The sequence below is a fragment of the Sceloporus occidentalis genome, unplaced genomic scaffold (genome assembly GCF_023333645.1).
Source record: "Sceloporus occidentalis isolate IW3139 unplaced genomic scaffold, rSceOcc1.0.p SCAF_32, whole genome shotgun sequence".
NCBI classification, from domain to species: Eukaryota; Metazoa; Chordata; class Lepidosauria; order Squamata; family Phrynosomatidae; genus Sceloporus; species Sceloporus occidentalis.
The window spans coordinates 4,767,957-4,787,709 of NW_028317012.1; the positions used below are offsets into that span (position 1 = coordinate 4,767,957).

Genomic DNA, 19,753 nt, shown 5'->3' on the forward strand with positions numbered 1-19,753 from the left:
ACCCTTGCAGTCGACCATGAACTCCTCTGTATACCAAAGTATTCTAGAGTCAAATGTGAGGCCATCTGTCTGACAGCTAAAGCTTGGTGGAAATTGGGCAATGCAACAGGACATGATCCCAAACACACCAGCAAATCTACAACAGAATGGTTGAAAAGGAAAAGAATCAAGGTGTAGCAATGGCCCAGTCAAAGTGCAGACCTCAACTTGATTGAAATGCTGTGGCGAGACTTTATGAGAGCTATGCATAAACAAATGCCTGCAAAACTCAGTGAACTGCATCAAAGCTGTAAAGAAGAGTGGGCCATAATTCCTTCACAACCAGGCCCGGACTGGCCATCGGGCACACCGGGCATTTGCCCGGTGGGCCGGGCCGCGGCAGGGCCGGATTGACTTAGGGGCTGATGGAGCTGCAGCTCCAGGCTCCTACCTTAAAATAGGTCCTGTCAGGACCGGACTGACTGGGCCTATGCGGCCTCTACGGCCGCAGGGCATAAGGGGCACCTCAACTGTGACCGGGTCCGCCACCCTAAGGGGCCGGGAAGCCCCCACCAGGGCCGGCCTTACGGGTGTGCGGCCGCACAGAGTTTAAATCAAAACATCGGGGTTTTTTTGTTGGTTTTTTTTTTAAACTTTAACATTCTCCATGTTAAATAAAGTTTTTGTTTTTGAGAGGGGATAGATAGTGAGAGGGGGTACATATTGAGAAGTGGGGAAGGGGGTACATAGTGAAAAGGGGCTACATAGTGAGAAGGGGCAGATAAGATGGGGAAAGGGGGTTGTGTGAATGCGTAAGAGAATGAATGAATAAATGTGTGGATGAATTGTGTGAATGCGTATGAGAATTAGTAAATTCATGTGTGGATGAATTGCTTGAATGATTTGTGAGACTGCATTATTGAATGTGTTAATGATTTGTGTGAATGAGTGAGTAAATGCAAAGATGGTACATGAAGGGTGGGCTTTAACATTAAATAAATAAATAAAAATGGGCTGCTCAGGCTTAAATGCCCGGGCCTATATTTTGTCCCAGTCCGGGCCTGTTCACAACCATGTGAGAGACCAATAAAGTCAAACAGAAAATGATTAATTTATTGTTCCTAAAGGTGGCTCTACAACATTTATATAGTGATGGACATCCCAGGTGGAACAGCATCTTTAATGTGGCAAATCAAGAGAAGGGTTAGCAATCATACATAAAATAAGCTGTTTTAGGAGTAGTCCTGAGAAAAGGTGGTGTATACTTTGTTAAATATCCAGATATATATACCGTATTTGCTCGATTATAAGACGAGGTTTTTTCCAGAGCAAATGCTCTGAAAAATACCCCTCGTCTTATAATCGGGGTCGTCTTCTAATCAGACCCCAAAAAAATGGCTGGGGCCATGCTGCTTACCGGTCGCGAGCAGCGTCTCTTCCGTTAGAAGCAGGAGGACAGGAAGCTTGTAGCTTCCTCACAGAACTCTTTCTCCCCCTCCCTCCTCTGGGGGCGGGGCCAGAGAAGTTGCTGGTACAGCCGGTCCCCTGCAGAAGTCTTCGAGTGAGAGATCTGCAGTTCAGGTAAGGGGGTGGGGGAGGGTTTTGGGGTAAGTATGTGTGATTAATGTGTGAAGTATGTGTGATTAATGGAATGAATGAGTATTTAAATGTTTGTGAATGTGTGTTTGTGTGTGATAGCATGGATGTGTAAGGGGGGTGGGGGTTGTAGCATGGCATAGGGAGGCTGTAATCCCACTACTATCATCCCCAGGTTCCAGCATGTACTGGCTGCCTTGGCTTGATAGGAGTGTGATTGCTGTTAGCAGCAATCACACTCCTATCAAGCCAAGGCAGCCAGTACATGCTGGGTTAAAAGGCATATCATGGGGCTGAGTGGCATATAGGGGGTTAAAATGCATTTCTGGACCTCCAGAAATGCATTTTAACCCCCTATATGCCACTCAGCCCCATGATATGCATATATACCTCCAGAAATGCATTTTAACCCCCTATATGCCACTCAGCCCCATGATATGCCTTTTAACCCCCTATATGCCAGAGTGGCATATAGGGGTATAAGGCATATCATGGGGCAGAGTGGCAAATAGGGGGGGTATAAAGCATTTCTGGGGGCAGAGTGGCATAACTGGGGGGGGGCAGGTTGGCAAATAAAAGGAAATTTAAAAAATATATTTACATGAATTAATATTTACTGGTAAAACTTTTTTTCCTATAGGGTCGTCTTATATTCAGGCTTTTTGTTTTTTTCCTAAATTAATATTTTGATTTTGGGGGGTCGTCTTATAATCGGGGTCGTCTTATAATCGAGCAAATACGGTATATACATACAGTAGACCAGGTTACCAGCATGACCAGAATGTGTTCAACCTCTAACGATTGCTTTAGGGGATGTGGAAGGGTGTGACTTATAATGAATGCGTCTTTTTAGTGATATTACATGTACTATTCCATAGATTTTGCATATTGCAGACTTAGTTCTTGAGTGCACAAAGATTATCTGTGCTTTTAGATCTTCATTCTATCATGAACACTGTATTATCAAACATTATTGCACATCTCACTCATTCCCAAGCAGCTATTTTTTTTAAAATGTAATCAGCATTTTTGATGTGCTTAACTTTTCTATGTAAGCTAAGTAATTGATGTATAAGAATGGATTATATCTTTCTGGGTCCATATGAACAAATGTCACAAATAACTAATAAACTGGGTGTAGAGGGTTCCTGGTAGCAATGTAATTTTAATAAATATTACCTTGCATTAGTTTAGTAATGAAGTATGTTAATGTATACTGTATTTGCTATTTCAGCTGTGCCAAGATAAAACTAGGTTGGCACCTGTTCATTTTATTTTAGCCCAAGGCCCCCCCACCCGATACCGGTTCAATTTATAGAAACAGTGTTTTGTAAAAAAAAGCAAAGACAGGTTGAATGGTAGTTTGAGGGTATATAAGAACTATGGGAGTCACTGACTATTAGCTTACCTTAGAAGTGAAGCATCATGTCCTTCCTTTGGCTACTGTCCTGCATTGCCCTAATTGGGAGCACCTATGGTAATTTTTAACAAACAAATAATTTGTATTAATTGGTTTTGAATATTTTTATACAAATGTCTTTATTTTTACACATCAGGTTGTGGTGTCCCTGCCATCAAGCCAGTTATTTCTGGATATGCCAGAATTGTAAATGGTGAGAACAGAGCCGGCCTTAGGTGTTCTGGCGCCCTGTGCGGACTACTCCTCTGGCGCCCCCCATCCCAAAAAAAGAAAGGAATAAAAACTTGTAACAAAACTTGTAACAAAACCCCAATCACTATATACTATGCCAAACATTGATGTGGTCTAGGCCTACCACTTAATTGTCTGGCTTAGTAGTAGGGATGCACCGAAACGAATTCTGGACTGAAACCGAAAGTGCAGCATTTACCTGGCCAAAACCGAATATGACCCCCCCAACACCATAAAAAATCTAACACTTTTATTTAAAGTAAGTAACACACCAAAATAGGAGAAAACAATTAAATAATATTATATATACCGTATTTGCTCGATTATAAGACGAGGTTTTTTTCAGAGCAAATGCTCTGAAAAATACCCCTCGTCTTCTAATCGGGGTCGTCTTCTAATCAGACCTCAAATAGAGGTCTGATTAGGAGACTAAGATCCAGATCCCCCGCACCGCTGCAGGGGACCTGGATCCTCCTGTCTCACCCCCCCCCCCATCATACACACACTTACCTGTGCTTCCTGCTGTATTGCCGGGGCAGCGGGTTGACGTCTACGCGATCCGCGTAGACAACGTCCGCTGCAGCCGGAAGGAGGTGTGGCTAGCAGCGGGGGTTGTCTGCGTCCGTCGCGTAGACCTTCCCCGACTGTCAGAGATCAGAGTTCCCCGCACCGGTGCCGCACCGGTGTGGGGAACTCTGATCTCTGACAGCCGGGGAAAGTATACGTGACGGACGCATACAAACCCCCGCTGCCAACTCCACCTCCTTCCGGCTGCAGCGGAAGGCGACGTCAACCCGCTGCCCCGGCTGGAAGCACCGGTAAGAGAGGGCTGAGAGGGGGGAGGGGAGAGAGGGGTGAGGGGTGAGAGGGGGGGGGGGAGAGGGTGTGTGTGTGTGTTAATTGGGGGCATAGGGCATTTCTGGAGTGGCGTTAAGGGGGCATTTAATAGAGCACTCTGCCTCCTGAAATGCCTTATACCTCCCTATATGCCACTCTGCCCCATAATATGCATTTTAACCCCCTAAATGCCAGAATGGGATAAAGGGGTATAAGGCATTTCTGGAGGCAGAGTGGCACATAGGGGGTCAAAAGGCATACCATGGGGCACAGTGGCATATAGAGGGTTAAAAGGCATATCATGGGCCACAGTGCCATATTGGTGTGGCAAGCCTGGGGGCAGATGTGTGTAACTGGGGGACAGGTTGGAAAATACAAGAAATAAAAACAAAAAAAATATTTTTCTCAATCATAGCTTTTATTAAAAAAAATTGTTTACATGAATTAACATTTACTGGTAAAACTTTTTTCCTTTGGGGTCGTCTTATATTCAGGCTTTTTCTTTTTTTCCTAAGTTAATATTCAGATTTTGGGGGGTCGTCTTATAATCAGGGTCGTCTTATAATCGAGCAAATACGGTATATATATATATATATATATATATATAAGTCCAAAAATTAGTTACCGGCACTCCAGGGACTTTCCAAATAACCACACAAACAACTTCGGTTTTCAAGTCTATATATATCATATATATATATGATTAACAGCAATCACATTCCTATCATGCCCAGGCATACCCAGATTCCAGGATTTACTCGCAGACTTGGCATGATAGGAGTATGGTTGCCCTATCTACCCCTTCTCACTCTCTTCTGCCGTATCTACCCCTTCTCACTCCCTTCTCCCTATCTACCCCCTTTCCCCTGTCTCACTCCCTTCTCCCTATATACGCCCTCCTAACTATCTACCCTTTCCCTCTTTGAAGTTCACTTACTTTCAGGAGTCCTGCGGTGGGGGTGCAAGGCCTCTGCCTCCCAGCTCTGCCACTGTATGGAACAGTATAGAATGATGTGAGTTATGATGTACTTTTAGAGCATAATTAGATCATGAAAAAGACATTGGAACACCCATCACTCTCACACATTTACCAATCCACACATATACTAATCCACACGCATACCAATCCACACGCATACCAATCCACACGCATACCAATCCACACTTATACCAATCCACACATATATACCAATCCACACGTATACACTAATCCACACATATATACCAATCCACATTTACCAATCCACACATACTAATCCACACACATACCAATCCAGACGTATACCAATCCAGACGTACACCAATCCACACGTATACCAATCCACACGTATATACCAATCCACACATATACACTCATCCACACATATATACCAATCCATACATATATACCAATCCACACATATATACACTAATCCACACACATACCAATCCACACACATACCAATCCACTCTCACTGAATGCTTTCCTACCTTTCCTCTTTTCTCCTTACAGCTCCTTTTCCTCCTCTTCGTTCTTCTTCTTCAGTTCTTCTTCCGGGTCAGAGGGCACGGACAGCGGTGGGCGCGGCTTCAGTGTTGTGCGCCGGGATCTGACAACAAACCCCGGCGCACAGCAGCTGTTGCCGCGCGGATCACAAGGGAGCAGTATCGGAGGTCTTTAACAGACCTCCGGCTCCCTTGAGTGATGTTAAGCCGGGTTCAAGGGAGATCCTTGAACCGGCTTAAAATCACTCAAGGGAGCCGGAGGTCTGTTAAAGACCTCCGATACCGCTCCCTTGCGAGCCTGCTCCTCCAGCGGCGGACATTACTGTCCGTCTCTGGAGGGGTGCCGGGTGCTCCCCTGATGAGCGGCACCGGGTTCCACTCGCCCCCGCCCCGCCGCTAGGTACGCTGCTGGCGGCAGCGGTACGCTACGGTGGCGGTTGCGCCCCCTGGAGTGTGGCTCCCTGTGCGGTCGCACAGGTCGCACACCCCAAAGGCCGGCCCTGGGTGAGAATGCAGTTTCGCGGTCCTGGCCATGGCAAGTGTCTCTACAGGTAAAGTAAAATGTTAATTTTGATTATATAATTGTGTGGACTCTTAGAAAATAGTTTAACTATGAAAAATGTAATCCAAATGTATTGGCCAAAACCCCGTTTATAGAATCTGAAAATATTTCAAACATTTTGCCATTTAATGTTATTAGACAGAAATCATTGAAGATAAAGCAATTCTACAATATGAAAAGATTTAAGCAACTTGGAGCTTTTGAATGCAAAGCTGTAAATTTATACACCGGCCCTTTGAAAACCATAATTAACTGTTTAATTTCAGTGGCCAATAAAATGTTATTTGCTTTAAATATCTATACATGTATACTTGCAATAATGTATACTAGGAAAGCACTGGATTCCATTTCTGTGGTGGATCTCTGATCAATTCCCTCTGGGTTGTTACTGCTGCTCACTGCAGTGTGACGTGAGTAATACTTGGTTATTTGTTTGAATCAAGTAATTATGTGTGGAGTACCAGTGGCGTCGCTACAGGGGGGCAAGGGGGGGCAATTGCCCCCCCTAGGTTAATCCTTGCCCCCCCTGTTGCCCCCCTGCCGAATTTGGATCCCGTCTTTCTTTTTTTTTTTATTTATTTATTTTTTTAACGCGGAGGAGAGAGAGGTGCGGCCCGAGTAAGATCGGCAGCCAAGGCAACCGATCTTACGCGGGCCGCACCTAGAGCCCTGCTACTTACCTGTGGGAGGGTCTTCTGTACTGCAAAGAGGAAGCGGAACCTAGCAGAGTTCACGTGACATCACATGACTCCGCTCCAGTCCCGCTTCCTCTGTGCTTTACCAGAGAAGGCAGAGGGAGGCCGCGCCCCCTGCTGAAGTCTGTGAGCGGCGTCCAGGAGTTGCAGTGCAGGTAAGGGGTGGGGAGGGAGTTTGAATGAGAATGTGTGATTGAGGGAATGAATCTGTGAATGAATGAGTATATGAATAAATGAGTGTGTGTGTGTGTGTGTGTGATAGCATGGATGTGTAAGTGCTGGAACCTAGGCATGATAGGACTGTGATTGCTGTTAGCAATCACACTCCTATCATGCCAAGTCAGCCAGTACATGCTGAAACCTAGCTAGCTGCCCCCCTTGTCTATGGATGCTGCCAGCAGTATGGGGTCTGCACATCACTTACAGCCACCCTGTACCAGCATGTACTGGCTGACTTGGCATGATAGGAGTGTGATTGCTAACAGCAATCACAGTCCCATCATGCCTAGATTTCAGCATTTACTGGTTGGATGTGTAAGTGCTGGAACCTAGGCATGATGGGACTTTGATTGCTGTTAGCAATCAAACTCCTATCATGCCAAGTCAGCCAGTACATGCTGAAACCTAGCTAGCTGCCCCCCTTGTCTATTGATGCTGCCAGCAGTTTGGGGTCTGCCCATCACTTACAGCCACCCTGTACCAGCATACACTGGCTGACTTGGCATGATAGGAGTGTGACTGCTAACAGCAATCACAGTCCCATCATGCCTAGGTTTCAGCGTTTACTGGTTGGATGTGTAAGTGCTGGAACCTAGGCATGATTGGACTTTTATTGCAGTTAGCAATCACACTCCTATCATGCCAAGTCAGCCAGTACATGCTGAAACCTAGCTAGCTGCCCCCCTTGTGTATTGATGCTGCCAGCAGTATGGGGTCTGCACATCACTTAAAGCCACCCTGTACCAGCATGTACTGGCTGACTTGGCATGATAGGAGTGTGATTGCTAACAGCAATCATAGTCCCATCATGCCTAGGTTCCAGCATTTACTGGTTGGATGTGTAAGTGCTGGAACCTAGGCATGATGGGACTTTGATTGGTGTTAGCAATCACACTCCTATCATGCCAAGTCAGCCAGTACATGCTAAAACCTAGCTAGCTGCCCCCCTTGTGTATTGATGCTGCCAGCAGTATGGGGTCTACACATCACTTACAGCCACCCTGTACCAGCATGTACTGGCTGACCTGGCATGATAGGAGTGTGATTGCTAACAGCAATCACAGCAAGCACAGTCCCATCATGCCTAGGTACCAGCATTTACTGGTTGCCTGGGTATGATAGGAGTGTGATTGCTGTTTGGGCAGTGTGGACGGCAGGGCTGGCTTTGGGGTGTGCAACCTGTGATCTATGCCTGTAATTTAGGGGGTTTTAAATATACCTTTAATGCCGTGTTTTTATGTGAATTCCAATTGATCTTTACCTGCAAAGCTGGGTTTTTGCGTTATTCTGTAGATCCATATCTATATATTTCCATACATAATTTATGTATACCTGCAAATACAGTGTTTGTATGTCTTATTCAGTTAATACCTGCAATGCTGTTTCCATGTATTTATTTGATCTATACCTGCAATGCTACGTTTCATATACTATTGTATACCTGCAAATACAGGATTTGTATGTCTGATTCTGTTTACTTGATATATACCTTCAGTGCTGAGATCACAAGTGAATTTCAGTTGATCTATCCATGCAAAGCTTGGTTTGTGTGTTAATGTGTTGATCTATACCTGCTATCGGCAACTGGGGCTAATATTAATATATATGGGCAGCAGGGGCAAAAACACTAAAATCCATCCTGATGCAGATGTCTGTGACGTGGATTGTGTCCTGCTGTTTGTGTGTTTTTGGTTATCAGTGTAGCTAAGCCTGTCCTCGGGTGTGTGTGTATAGGTGTTGGTGTGGCAGAGCCTGTCCTGGTGTATGTTTGGGTGTTGGTGTGGCAGAGCCTGTCCTGGTGTGTGTGTTCAGTTGTCAGTGTGGCAGAGCTTGTCCTAGGGTGTGTGTTTGGGTGTCAGTGTGTCAGAGCCTGTCCGTGTGTGTGTGTGTTTGGATGTGGGTGTGGAAGAGCCTGTCCTGATGTGTGTGTTCAGTTGTCAGTGTGGTAGAGCCTGTCCTGGTGTGTGTGGGTGTCTGTGTGGCAGAGCCTGTCCTGGTGTGTGTGTGTTTGGATATGGCAAAGCCTGTCCTGATGTGTGTGGGTGTCTGTGTGGCAGAGCCTGTCCTGGTGTGTGTGTGTATGTTTGGTTGTCGGTGTCGCAGAGCCTGTCCTGGTGTGTGTGTCTGAGTGTTGGTGTGACAGAGCCTGTGTTGGTGTGTGTGTCTGGGTGTTGGTGTGTGTGTTTGGTCATCTGTTCCTGACACTTAACTTACAGTAGGAATTATTTAATTTATATTTATCCAGAGATAAAATGCCCTCCTGAAGTTGTAGTGACTTCAGGGGACAAAACGTTCAAGGCCCTGAAATCATTTAGTGGAAAAGTTATTTATTGTGTTATAATATTTATTTCAAGGATTAGTCGCACTCAATTGTGGCTTCAGGCTTCCCATGTTGAATGATCAAATATTATTTTAGCCCAATAACAAAAGTATAATTCCATAGCACATTACTTTTGGAAATTATGAATGCCCCCCCAGTTTGACTGTGATATCTTGTGTGCCCCCCCTATATATTGTTTCTAGAGTCGCCACTGTGGAGTACTGTTTAGAGGGAAATCTTTAATAACTAGCTCAACAGAAATCTAGATTACCAGATTGGGAATAAGAACAGTCATTGCCATTACCCCACTTTATGCAGTAATATGACTGTGCAGACGATCAAAAATTGGTCCTCAAGTCCCCGACCACCAGGCACTTATATATTTTTGTGAATAAAAAGAATTTATCAAGAATAATAGCTGTAGAGATTCTGATCAAAGAAACACCATTAACCAAAATGGAATACACTTATTTATTTAATTGTACTATAATAGGTAATTTTATATATAGTAAATGTAGAATGCATACATTTCCCTTTTCCAAGCATCTTTAAAAAATGATGCAAATGTTAGGCAAAAAAAATAATACCTCACAATGCTTATCTGTGCTTGTGGCTGGTGATGCAATTTAAGAGCTTTGTACTCTGTTGGGCTGAGCTAAGGGTCTCTGAATCTGAATTTAGAAATGTCCTGTTTCTGCTCCCAGCAGGTGAATGTTGTTAAATTGTAACTGCCACCTTTTATTACTCCCCTATTTCATTATGCTGAAAAGTGTATGCATGGAACATTGGCATTAAATAGAGGATGTATTTTGGTGGAGGATATGGCTTAATTTAAAGGGAAATGTCCCTTACCTGAGCCCATCAAACTATGAATTCTTATTCCGTCTCTGATTTTTATGTGCTAAGAACAGTCTCGTATTTCCTTGCCAAAAATCTGAGAGGTAAATTTGATATTTAATAATGTCTTCTAAGATTTGGAAAAAGTAGCTTCTTGGAGGAAAACGAGCCTTTAAAGGTAAAGGCAATCTCAAGAAGCTCTGGAGATAATGATTTAACCGCAATCAGATCTGCAGAGGCTTTTCTACTTTAAAGTGCCTGAATCATTTTTGTTATTAAAAAGTGCATTCCCAATTCTTGATATGCTTAAACACTATTTATTACAATTCAGTATGGTGGAGAATACATCAGTAACTTGACTTCTTCTTTAATCTCGGCTCTATAAAGTATGTTTATCCGATGACAACTGTCCCTGCTCCTCTGTGGTGGCATCTCCTCTACAGCAGACTGGTCCACCACAGGGGAGGTGCCCCCATGTAGATTGAGCTCTAGCCTAGCATCTACCTTGCCTATGAGTAGTGAAAAAAGATCACTAGGGGGCACTCGTGTATACCGGTCAAAAAAATAAATAAAAACAGAAAGAAACAATAATGGTGTAATATTGTGTGCAAATAGTGACAATGTGTGTCAATACTATGCACTCACAATGTATATGTATATTCAGGCCTCGTAACCATCAAATCCTCCGGGTGGACGTATACCAGGTATATGTAAAAAAGCAGAGAAAAAAATAGGGGCCACAATAGTGTGGTATCAAATGGTTGTCTCGGTACGCAAACGTGGAAATACACTTACACTTTAGGTGAAGGTATAGTGCCCATATGTATTTGACGTTCCTCCTCAGCTTTCCTTTGGCTTCTCCGGATCCGTATCAGTATTCCACTGGTGTATGTCTGTACCCAGTGGGTAGATAGAATTCAATTCACAGTATAGTGGGATAAAATACTATTTATTTAGGGCAATGTGCCAAATAAAAGCTAAATAACAACAATCCACAAAGGGATCTATTAAAAAACAAGATAAAAAGTCCGTAAAAAGAGCTCTATAAAATCCTCAACGCGTTTCGCCGGGTATGTGGCTTCATCAGGAGTGATTTCTGTATTGATGTGTGGTCCTTTTAAATCGTGCCGGGCGCCATCTTGGTTCTCCGGCGTCTGAGGTCAGTACGTTTGATGTCATCATCCCGTCTGTCCCATGGAACTCAAAGGTGAGTAAATAAAGTTTTATTAGTTGGTGTACAGTGTATCTTCTGTACATCTATTTGTTCCAATGTTACAGCAACGAGAGGTGCTGGTAGGTGGTGATGGGCATGTGTGGGGCGGTAAAAGATATTGCGGAAACAGTGCCGATCGATGGCAAAGTGCCCGTGTGTGTCGTATAGATCAGTGGCAAGATGCCTGTGTGGGGCAGTCCGTGCATGCGGACGGGGCAGTGATAAGGGCTACCGGTGATATGTACAGTTTGTCTGTACAGCTTACAGTTCTAGAGGGGACGTGTCCCAATGCGCCGTACGGTAGCGCTGGAACAAATAATTTGTTCCGTCGCAGAACGAAGTTTAAGAAGTAGTAATAAACAAATAAAAATAAAGTGTTAAAAACGTGAGTACAGTAAGTGTTTGAGTACGGTCAATGTATAAGTGCAATAAGTATTTGTAAAGTGTGTAGTTGAACTGGGATGTTCATGTTTTGTTTCTTATTTTGTTAGAAACAGGCCCTGATCTCAGGTGTCGTTTTGGAGCAGGAGAAATTCACCGTGGGTGTTGATGTCTAACGTGCCTCGATAGTAAATTCCCTTGTCAGCGATATAAAGGAAAGTATATTGACCATTTTTTCTCCACACACCTTACTTCACACTGGTTTTCATCACTTTTCTTTGATACATATACGTTTTTCTCCACTTGAATTCCAGTTGAAAGGATGGGAGAATATTTAATATTAATACAATGGCACATGGGACTGAATCATTTCTCTCTTGGAGAGAAGAAAGAAATAGGAAACTCGAGGATATCTTTTCACAGACACCTAAAGAATTCACACCAGACACAGGTTTATTTCTAAAAATGGAAAGGCTTATGGAAAAAGAAATTAAACGGTGGTGGGAAATCACTTTCATCGAACAATATATAAAAACCAAAACGATCCCCAGAGGACTAAGAATCCACAAAAGCCCCGCATTTGGTGCAAAATTGGCACAGGACACTGGATGAGTGCTTCTATAAATTAATGCAATTGATTGTTATACAACAGAGAGAACAACTTAATCTTATTGAAGAGGAAATAAAATCAATAGAGGAAGAGATAAAAACAAAAATAGATAAAAAATTCATTACATCAAATAAAAATAGCATGAAAAATAAATTAAGCAAGATAGAAGAGGAAATTATTCATAACAAAAAGAGAAAATTCCATAGGGACAGAGAGGATATGGAAAGAGGAATACATACATCAAGACCTACACACAATAAAGTGGATGGGACAGATCCAAATGGGATAAATCCAGACAATATAGAGGAACTATTCCTTTTAGAAAAACACACATTGAACAACATAATAGGGGCACATACACAAATCATTCTGCACACATACGGCCCAGAATTCCATCTCCTTTACCCACTAGAAAAATACCGTCACCCACACGACGGAACAGTACTCACAATACAAACCACATGAACACAGAATCATCACACGAGCAGGCTTTTTTAGACAGGGAGCCATCCCGAAAGGGTGGCACAAAACGGAAGGAAACCCCCCCAAGAAGGGAAGCTATAGAATTGAGGAACAGGTACATACCCCTAGAGCAGAGCCCTTGGAAGAAAAGAAAGTACACAAGAGACCAAGAGGCCAGAGGGGGAGAGGAAGGGATACAACGGATGAGCAGATATTAAATCCAGAAAAAGAAGGTATAATTAACATCTCATCTACCACACTCACACAAAATGAAATTAGTCTTCTTAAGAAGGGTCTGAAATTTGCACCTTCTAAAGGCCCCAATCAATTTCAACTCTTCCTAGACACTCAAAAATACCTCAGGAAACTTACCGTAAAAAGGTTTTTCTGTAGACCAGAGAAAGTAGACACGAATGGGGATGATACTGTAGAACGTTTTTCACATACGAAACTTAGACCCAAATCCAAATTCTTCCCACAAAATGAAAAAAGTCAACACATAGAAGTTTTTACTGATCTCATATTAAAAGATCTGGAACAACTGGGTAACAAAACAAAAACATATAACCTGAATAAAAATGAGCAAACGGCTTTACGATTATTAAAAGATAAACATGACATAGTAGTCAAGCAGGCAGATAAAGGGGGAGCGACAGTTGTCATGGACCGCCTCTACTATATAAAAGAATCTAGAAGAATTTTGGAGGACACCACCACTTACAGAAAACTAGGGAAAGACCCCACAAAAGAATTTAGCACAGTCCTATATGATATATTGGAAGAAGGACTAGAACAAGGGGTCCTAAATAAAAAGGAGTACAATTATCTAAGAAAAGAACACCCCAAACTACCGGTCTTTTATTTCCTTCCAAAAATCCATAAAAATCTAAAGGAGCCACCCTTTAGACCTATTATCAGTGGCATAGATTCAGTCACGTGTAATACATCAGAATATGTCGACCATTTTCTCCAGAAGTATGTCCCTAATATCCCAGCATATCTTAAAGATACTACCCATCTTCTCAATACACTAAAAGATGTATCATGGTCTCCAGGATGGCTGTGGGCCACAATGGATGTCTCCTCCCTATACACCATCATAGATCATGAACAGGGATTGGAGGCTATTAATAAAACCCTATCAAGAGACAGCAATATGGACCCACTACAAAAATCATTTATCTTGAAATGCATTAACTATATATTGAAGCACAATTATTTTTGGTTTGAGGATGACTTCTTCCTCCAACTTTGTGGCACAGCCATGGGCACCAGGTTTGCACCGAGCTACGCCAATCTATTCGTAGCAGAATGGGAAAACCAGTTCATATGGAATAACAACCCATTCGGTGCAAACCTGGTGCTCTGGAAGAGATACATAGACGACATCCTCATAATCTGGAGAGGATCGGAAGATAATCTAAACAAATTCATAAAATACACTAACAACAATTAATTTAATTTAAAGTTCACCTCGAACAGATACATCAAATTGAGTTTCTAGACGTGGAACTCTTCACGGAGGAACACCAAATATGCACAAGGAACTACAGCAAACCCACTGATAGAAACGGGTACATAAACTATAACAGCTGCCATCATCCTCAATGGTTTAACAATATACCCAAGGGTCAATTTTTGAGGGTAAAAAAGAAATGCACGAAAAGAGAGGATTTTGTAATTAAGGCTGATGAAATTAAACAAAAATTCATTGAAAAAAATTATCCAGAAGAAAAACTCAACGACAATCTCCGCCAAGTAGAAGCAATAGATAGACAGCAACTACTGGGGAATAATAAAAATAGGTCATCTTCAAAAGAGAGGGACTTTAGTTTTGCTTTTTTTACCCAGTACAACACTCAAGCCAACAAAATAAAACGTATCATAGACAAACACTGGCACATATTGAAAAACGATGACATTTTAGGGATGGTAATACCTGACAGGCCACAGATAATTTTTAAGAAAACTGGATCACTAAAAACCCTACTGGCCCCAAGCGTCCTACCAAAACAAATAGCAACAAACAACCCCCTTATGTTTATGGGAAACAAACCAAAAGGGGTCCATAAATGTGGCTTTTGTAAGATGTGCACATTTTTCCCCCAAAAAAACAATCAATTTATAGGTTCAAAAACAGGTCAAACATACATCATCAAACATTTCATAAACTGTCTAACAAAAAAATATAGTTTACCTGTTGGAATGTGGGCAGGACCATAAGACCCATGAAAGAGAGGGTACTAGAACACCTTGGGAACATAAGAAACAAAAACACCAAACATAGTGTTCCCAGACATTGCAACACGTGCCCGAAATTTTCCATAGAATCCCTGAAAATTATCGGTATAGATTGGGTTCCCCCCAACTGGAGAGGGGGTAGTACGATAGATAATTTATCCAAACGTGAAACCGAATGGATTTTTAAATTAAAAACTTTTAAAAATGGAGCTGGACATTTTGACATATATGTAAATTTTTACAATATAAATTATAACAATATGATGCAGCCCTTATAGACCGTTATAATATATAATGAACCCCTATTTATCATTATAAGCAATATACCTACTCATAAACCACTCAAATAAGAAGAAAATCATCATACTTTATTAGAAATTCATTCAAGATTTATTTTTATTTGAAAAATCAGTCAACATTGATTCAAGCATCAAAATAACACCAATTATATATGGACATAATATAATTCAGGGGAAACATTCCTCTTTATTTGTTTATTGAAATTCACTTAGAAATTTTGGGGAAAACATTCCTCTTTTTTTATTCATTGAACTTTGTTCTACCTAATTTCTTGATATCATTCCTATTTAGAAGGTACACATAACAACGCAGACAAGGGAATTTACTATCGAGGCACGTTAGACATCAACACCCACGGTGAATTTCTCCTGCTCCAAAACGACACCTGAGATCAGGGCCTGTTTCTAACAAAATAAGAAACAAAACATGAACATCCCAGTTCAATTACACACTTTACAAATACTTATTGCACTTATACATTGACCGTACTCAAACACTTACTGTACTCACGTTTTTAACACTTTATTTTTATTTGTTTATTACTACTTCCTAAACTTCGTTCTGCGACGGAACAAATTATTTGTTCCAGCGCTACTGTACGGCGCATTGGGACACGCCCCCTCTAGAACTGTAAGCTGTACAGACAAACTGTACATATCACCGGTAACCCTTATCACTGCCCCGTCCGCATGCACGGACTGCCCCACACAGGCATCTTGCCACTGATCTATACGACACACACGGGCACTTTGCCATCGATCGGCACTGTTTCCGCGATATCTATTACCGCCCCACACATGCCCATCACCACCTACCAGCACCTCTCGTTGCTGTAACATCGGAACAAATAGATGTACAGAAGATACACTGTACACCAACTAATAAAACTTTATTTACTCACCCTTGAGTTCCATGGGACAGACGGGATGATGACATAAAACGTATTGACGTCAGACGCCGGAGAACCAAGATGGCGCCCGGCACGATTTAAAAGGACCACACATCAATACAGAAATCACTCCTGATGAAGCCACATACCCGGCGAAAAGCGTTGAGGATTTTATAGAGCTCTTTTTACGGACTTTTTATCTTGTTTTTTAATAGATCCCTTTGTGGATTGTTGTTATTTAGCTTTTATTTGGCACATTGCCCTAAATAAATAGTATTTTATCCCACTATACTGTGGATTGAATTCTATCTACCCACTGGGTACAGACATACACCAGTGGAATACTGATACGGATCCGGAGAAGCCAAAGGAAAGCTGAGAAGGAACGTCAAACACATATGGGCACTATACCTTCACCTAAAGTGTAAGTGTATTTCCACGTTTGCGTACCGAGACAACCATTTGATACCACACTATTGTGGCTCCTATTTTTTTCTCTGCTTTTTTACATATACCTGGTATACGTCCACCCGGAGGATTTGATGGTTACGAGGCCTGAATATACATATACATTGTAAGTGCATAGTATTGACACACATTGTCACTATTTGCACACAATATTACACCATTATTGTTTCTTTCTGTTTTTATTTATTTTTTTGACCGGTATACACGAGCGCCCCCTAGTGATCTTTGTTCTAATTTCCAAACACCTGGAGAGTGTGTTTTACGGGTTGCAGCTGGGTATCCGGTCTAGCGATAAAGGAAAGTATATAGACCATTTTTTCTCCACACACCTTCCTTCACACTGGTCTTCATCACTTTTCTTTGATACTATGAGTAGTGAAGGAAGACATACACATCACTTCAACAAAGTGAAAAAAGGCTAAGTAATAGGAAGATAAACAGATCATGAGAAAAGCAGAGAAAAGGTGTGAATAAATGTACCACTGTCCAGCCCCTTGGGACTAAAGAGCCTGTGGAAATAAAAAAAAATATTGATCATCAAATATTGGTCCTTATCTTTAATCCCAACTAAAGTGCTAGTTCAAACATATCATTTTTAAGGACAGATGCATAAAAAAAACAAAAGAGGAAATAACAGACTTGGGCATGAGATGAGGCATTTGGTGATTGGTGTAGGATGTGCTTTGTTACTCGATTAGCTTTATTTTATTTTACCACCCCACATCCCACTGGGTTAAGGAGTTAGGCACTATGTCTGGGTTTTATACTGTTCTTTGAGAGGTAATTACCTCCTGAAGAGATGGCGCTGCTATAATGTACTACCTCTGCAGTCTTACTTATTTCCATTGGTTTTCGTTTTACTTCTTAATAATTGAAACTGAAATTTTCCTTGTAGAACTGCTCACCGTGTTGTTCTTGGTGAATATGATCGCTCTTCCTCTGCAGAACCCATTCAGACTAAGACTATTGCCAGGGTAAGCAATAAATAATTAATGATAGCTAACCGAAAGTAAACCAGTGGACACTACAAACAAGATTTCCTGCAGATTAAATTTGACAATGATATTATGATTCTTATGGAGAAATGTGCTCCTACACCATTAACAACGACATCACTCTGCTGAAACTCTCCAGTGCTGCAACTTTCAACACGCGTGTATCTCCTGTGTGTGTTGCTGCCAGCGCCGATGCTTTCAATGGTGGAGAGAGATGTGTCACAACTGGATGGGGATATATTGATGCTTCATGTAAGAAAGGTTTATATTATACGTAGACATTTTCATTTAATTTCCCTCCCTATTGTGAATTTCACTTTCTTGCTCTTATTAGCCCGCCTTACCCCAAGCAAACTGCAGCAAGTGGCTCTTCCTCTGTTGAACAACACTGACTGCCAGAGATACTGGGGAAGCAAGATCCTTAGTACCATGATCTGTGCTGGTGCATCTGGAGCCTCTTCCTGCATGGTATGTTCTACAAACTTCTCTATATCGCTTAAGTATTGTTGTACACAAAATGTAACATCACTGGCTGAACATACAAATATAAGTGATAACTGTATTTTATTTTTGATGATATATTTAGTAGAGTAGATCACACACAAACACATCTAAAGTGTATAGTAATATATTGCCTTTTACTTTCAGGGTGACTCTGGTGGACCCCTTGTGTGCCAGAGGAATGGAGCTTGGACCTTGGCTGGAATTGTGTCCTGGGCAAGCTCCTCCTGCTCTACATCAACCCCAGCAGTATATGCTTGTGTCACTGCTCTTAGAGCCTGGTTGGACCAGACTGTTGCTGCTAATTAAATGTATTGTTATGTATATTTACATTCTAAATAAAAGAACGACATGGAACATTTATGAGATTTCCTTTCAAAGAAAACAAATCTAATTCACAACATAAAGTATGGGCCAAATGTCCGTGTGCCATAATTTTTACTTTATGTCAACCATGATAGGTTTCTCCTGCGAACAAATACTAAATGAGTGGAACAGTATGCTTGCTTAATAATGGTAAACAAATTATCTCTGCTGGGGCACAGCCTTTTCTTTCTAACCATCTCTAGTGTCTTCTTAAATCATCATCATAAACAAAACTAAAGAACACATGAGGTAAATAAAATAAGGTGATATGTTGTAAATCTGTGAGATGGCACATCGTTTTACCCATTTAATTGTTGATTAAAATAACACTGGCCCAAAACTAAATGATCATTGTTCCAACATTAAACGAGAGAAAAACTAGTTTTTTTAAGCAATATAGAAAATGTAGAACACTTTCGGATAAGTCTCTGAAGCTTATTGCTAGCTTCCAAACAGATCTGGGGCTTAAGCCCAAATAGAACAACATTTTTTATCTACCTTTTCAGCAAAAGCAGAGGGAATTTTCTCGTCAGCTCTATATACACAGTGTCTCTCTTATTTCTCATCCACTCACATAGGAACCACTAAACCTAGGCTCACCTTTGATATTCTAAAGCCATACATTGACACACGCTTTACATCAACATGCACACACGTGTTAACAGCATACATTCAAATATGTTTACACACACATGCTAACACAATACTGTATGCTCACATACACTACATGGCCAAATGCATCTGGACTCACACCTATTTATGTGCTTCTTGAACATCCCGTTCCAAAACCATGGGCATTTACCCCTTCACGTCCAATCATGGGCCAGGCAACTCACACAAAAACGGTCAGGTAACAACCAATGACAATCCTAGCATGTCATTTCATTAAACAAGCTTACAATCACTTTCTTCGCTTAAATGGTGTTGATGTAATACCTCGATGTCGATGATCACCTCCTGAACTTCAATGGTGTCGCTGAAATGCTGAATAGCGAGGCATTCAGCCCAGGACGTGCCGTGACCACTCCGGAGAGCGGTCACAACCACCACTGTGAGAGACAAGCCACTCGCAAGATGGCGGCGCGTCCTTTAAAAAAATTGGGAAAGTTTGCTCCAGACTCTGACTCCCCTTGCAGGTTGAATACA

General features: G+C 41.8%; 1 protein-coding gene across 1 annotated transcript; it reads left to right on the plus strand.

Annotated features, from left to right (window-relative positions):
• Positions 1–3,000: 3,000 nt before the first annotated feature.
• LOC149298574 (chymotrypsinogen A-like) lies at positions 3,001–18,550 on the plus strand. The gene is made up of 8 exons (XM_089487405.1): positions 3,001–3,052; positions 3,132–3,203; positions 6,065–6,099; positions 6,441–6,520; positions 17,641–17,729; positions 17,822–17,992; positions 18,075–18,208; positions 18,389–18,550. Exons 1-8 carry the CDS (start codon positions 3,001–3,003, stop codon positions 18,548–18,550), a joined length of 795 nt encoding a protein of 264 aa, XP_089343531.1.
• The last annotated feature ends 1,203 nt before the right edge of the window (positions 18,551–19,753 follow it).

What these genes read in the sequence shown, in the direction of transcription:
- LOC149298574 (XM_089487405.1), top strand. Translation starts at nt 3,001, where the DNA reads ATGTCCTTCCTTTGGCTACTGTCCTGCATTGCCCTAATTGGGAGCACC. An exon ending in CCTAATTGGGAGCACCTATG is followed by an intron (nt 3,053 to 3,131) that starts GTAATTTTTAAC and finishes TTTACACATCAG; the next exon opens with GTTGTGGTGTCCCTGCCATC. An exon ending in TATTGCCAGGGTAAGCAATA is followed by an intron (nt 17,730 to 17,821) that starts AATAATTAATGA and finishes ATTATGATTCTT; the next exon opens with ATGGAGAAATGTGCTCCTAC.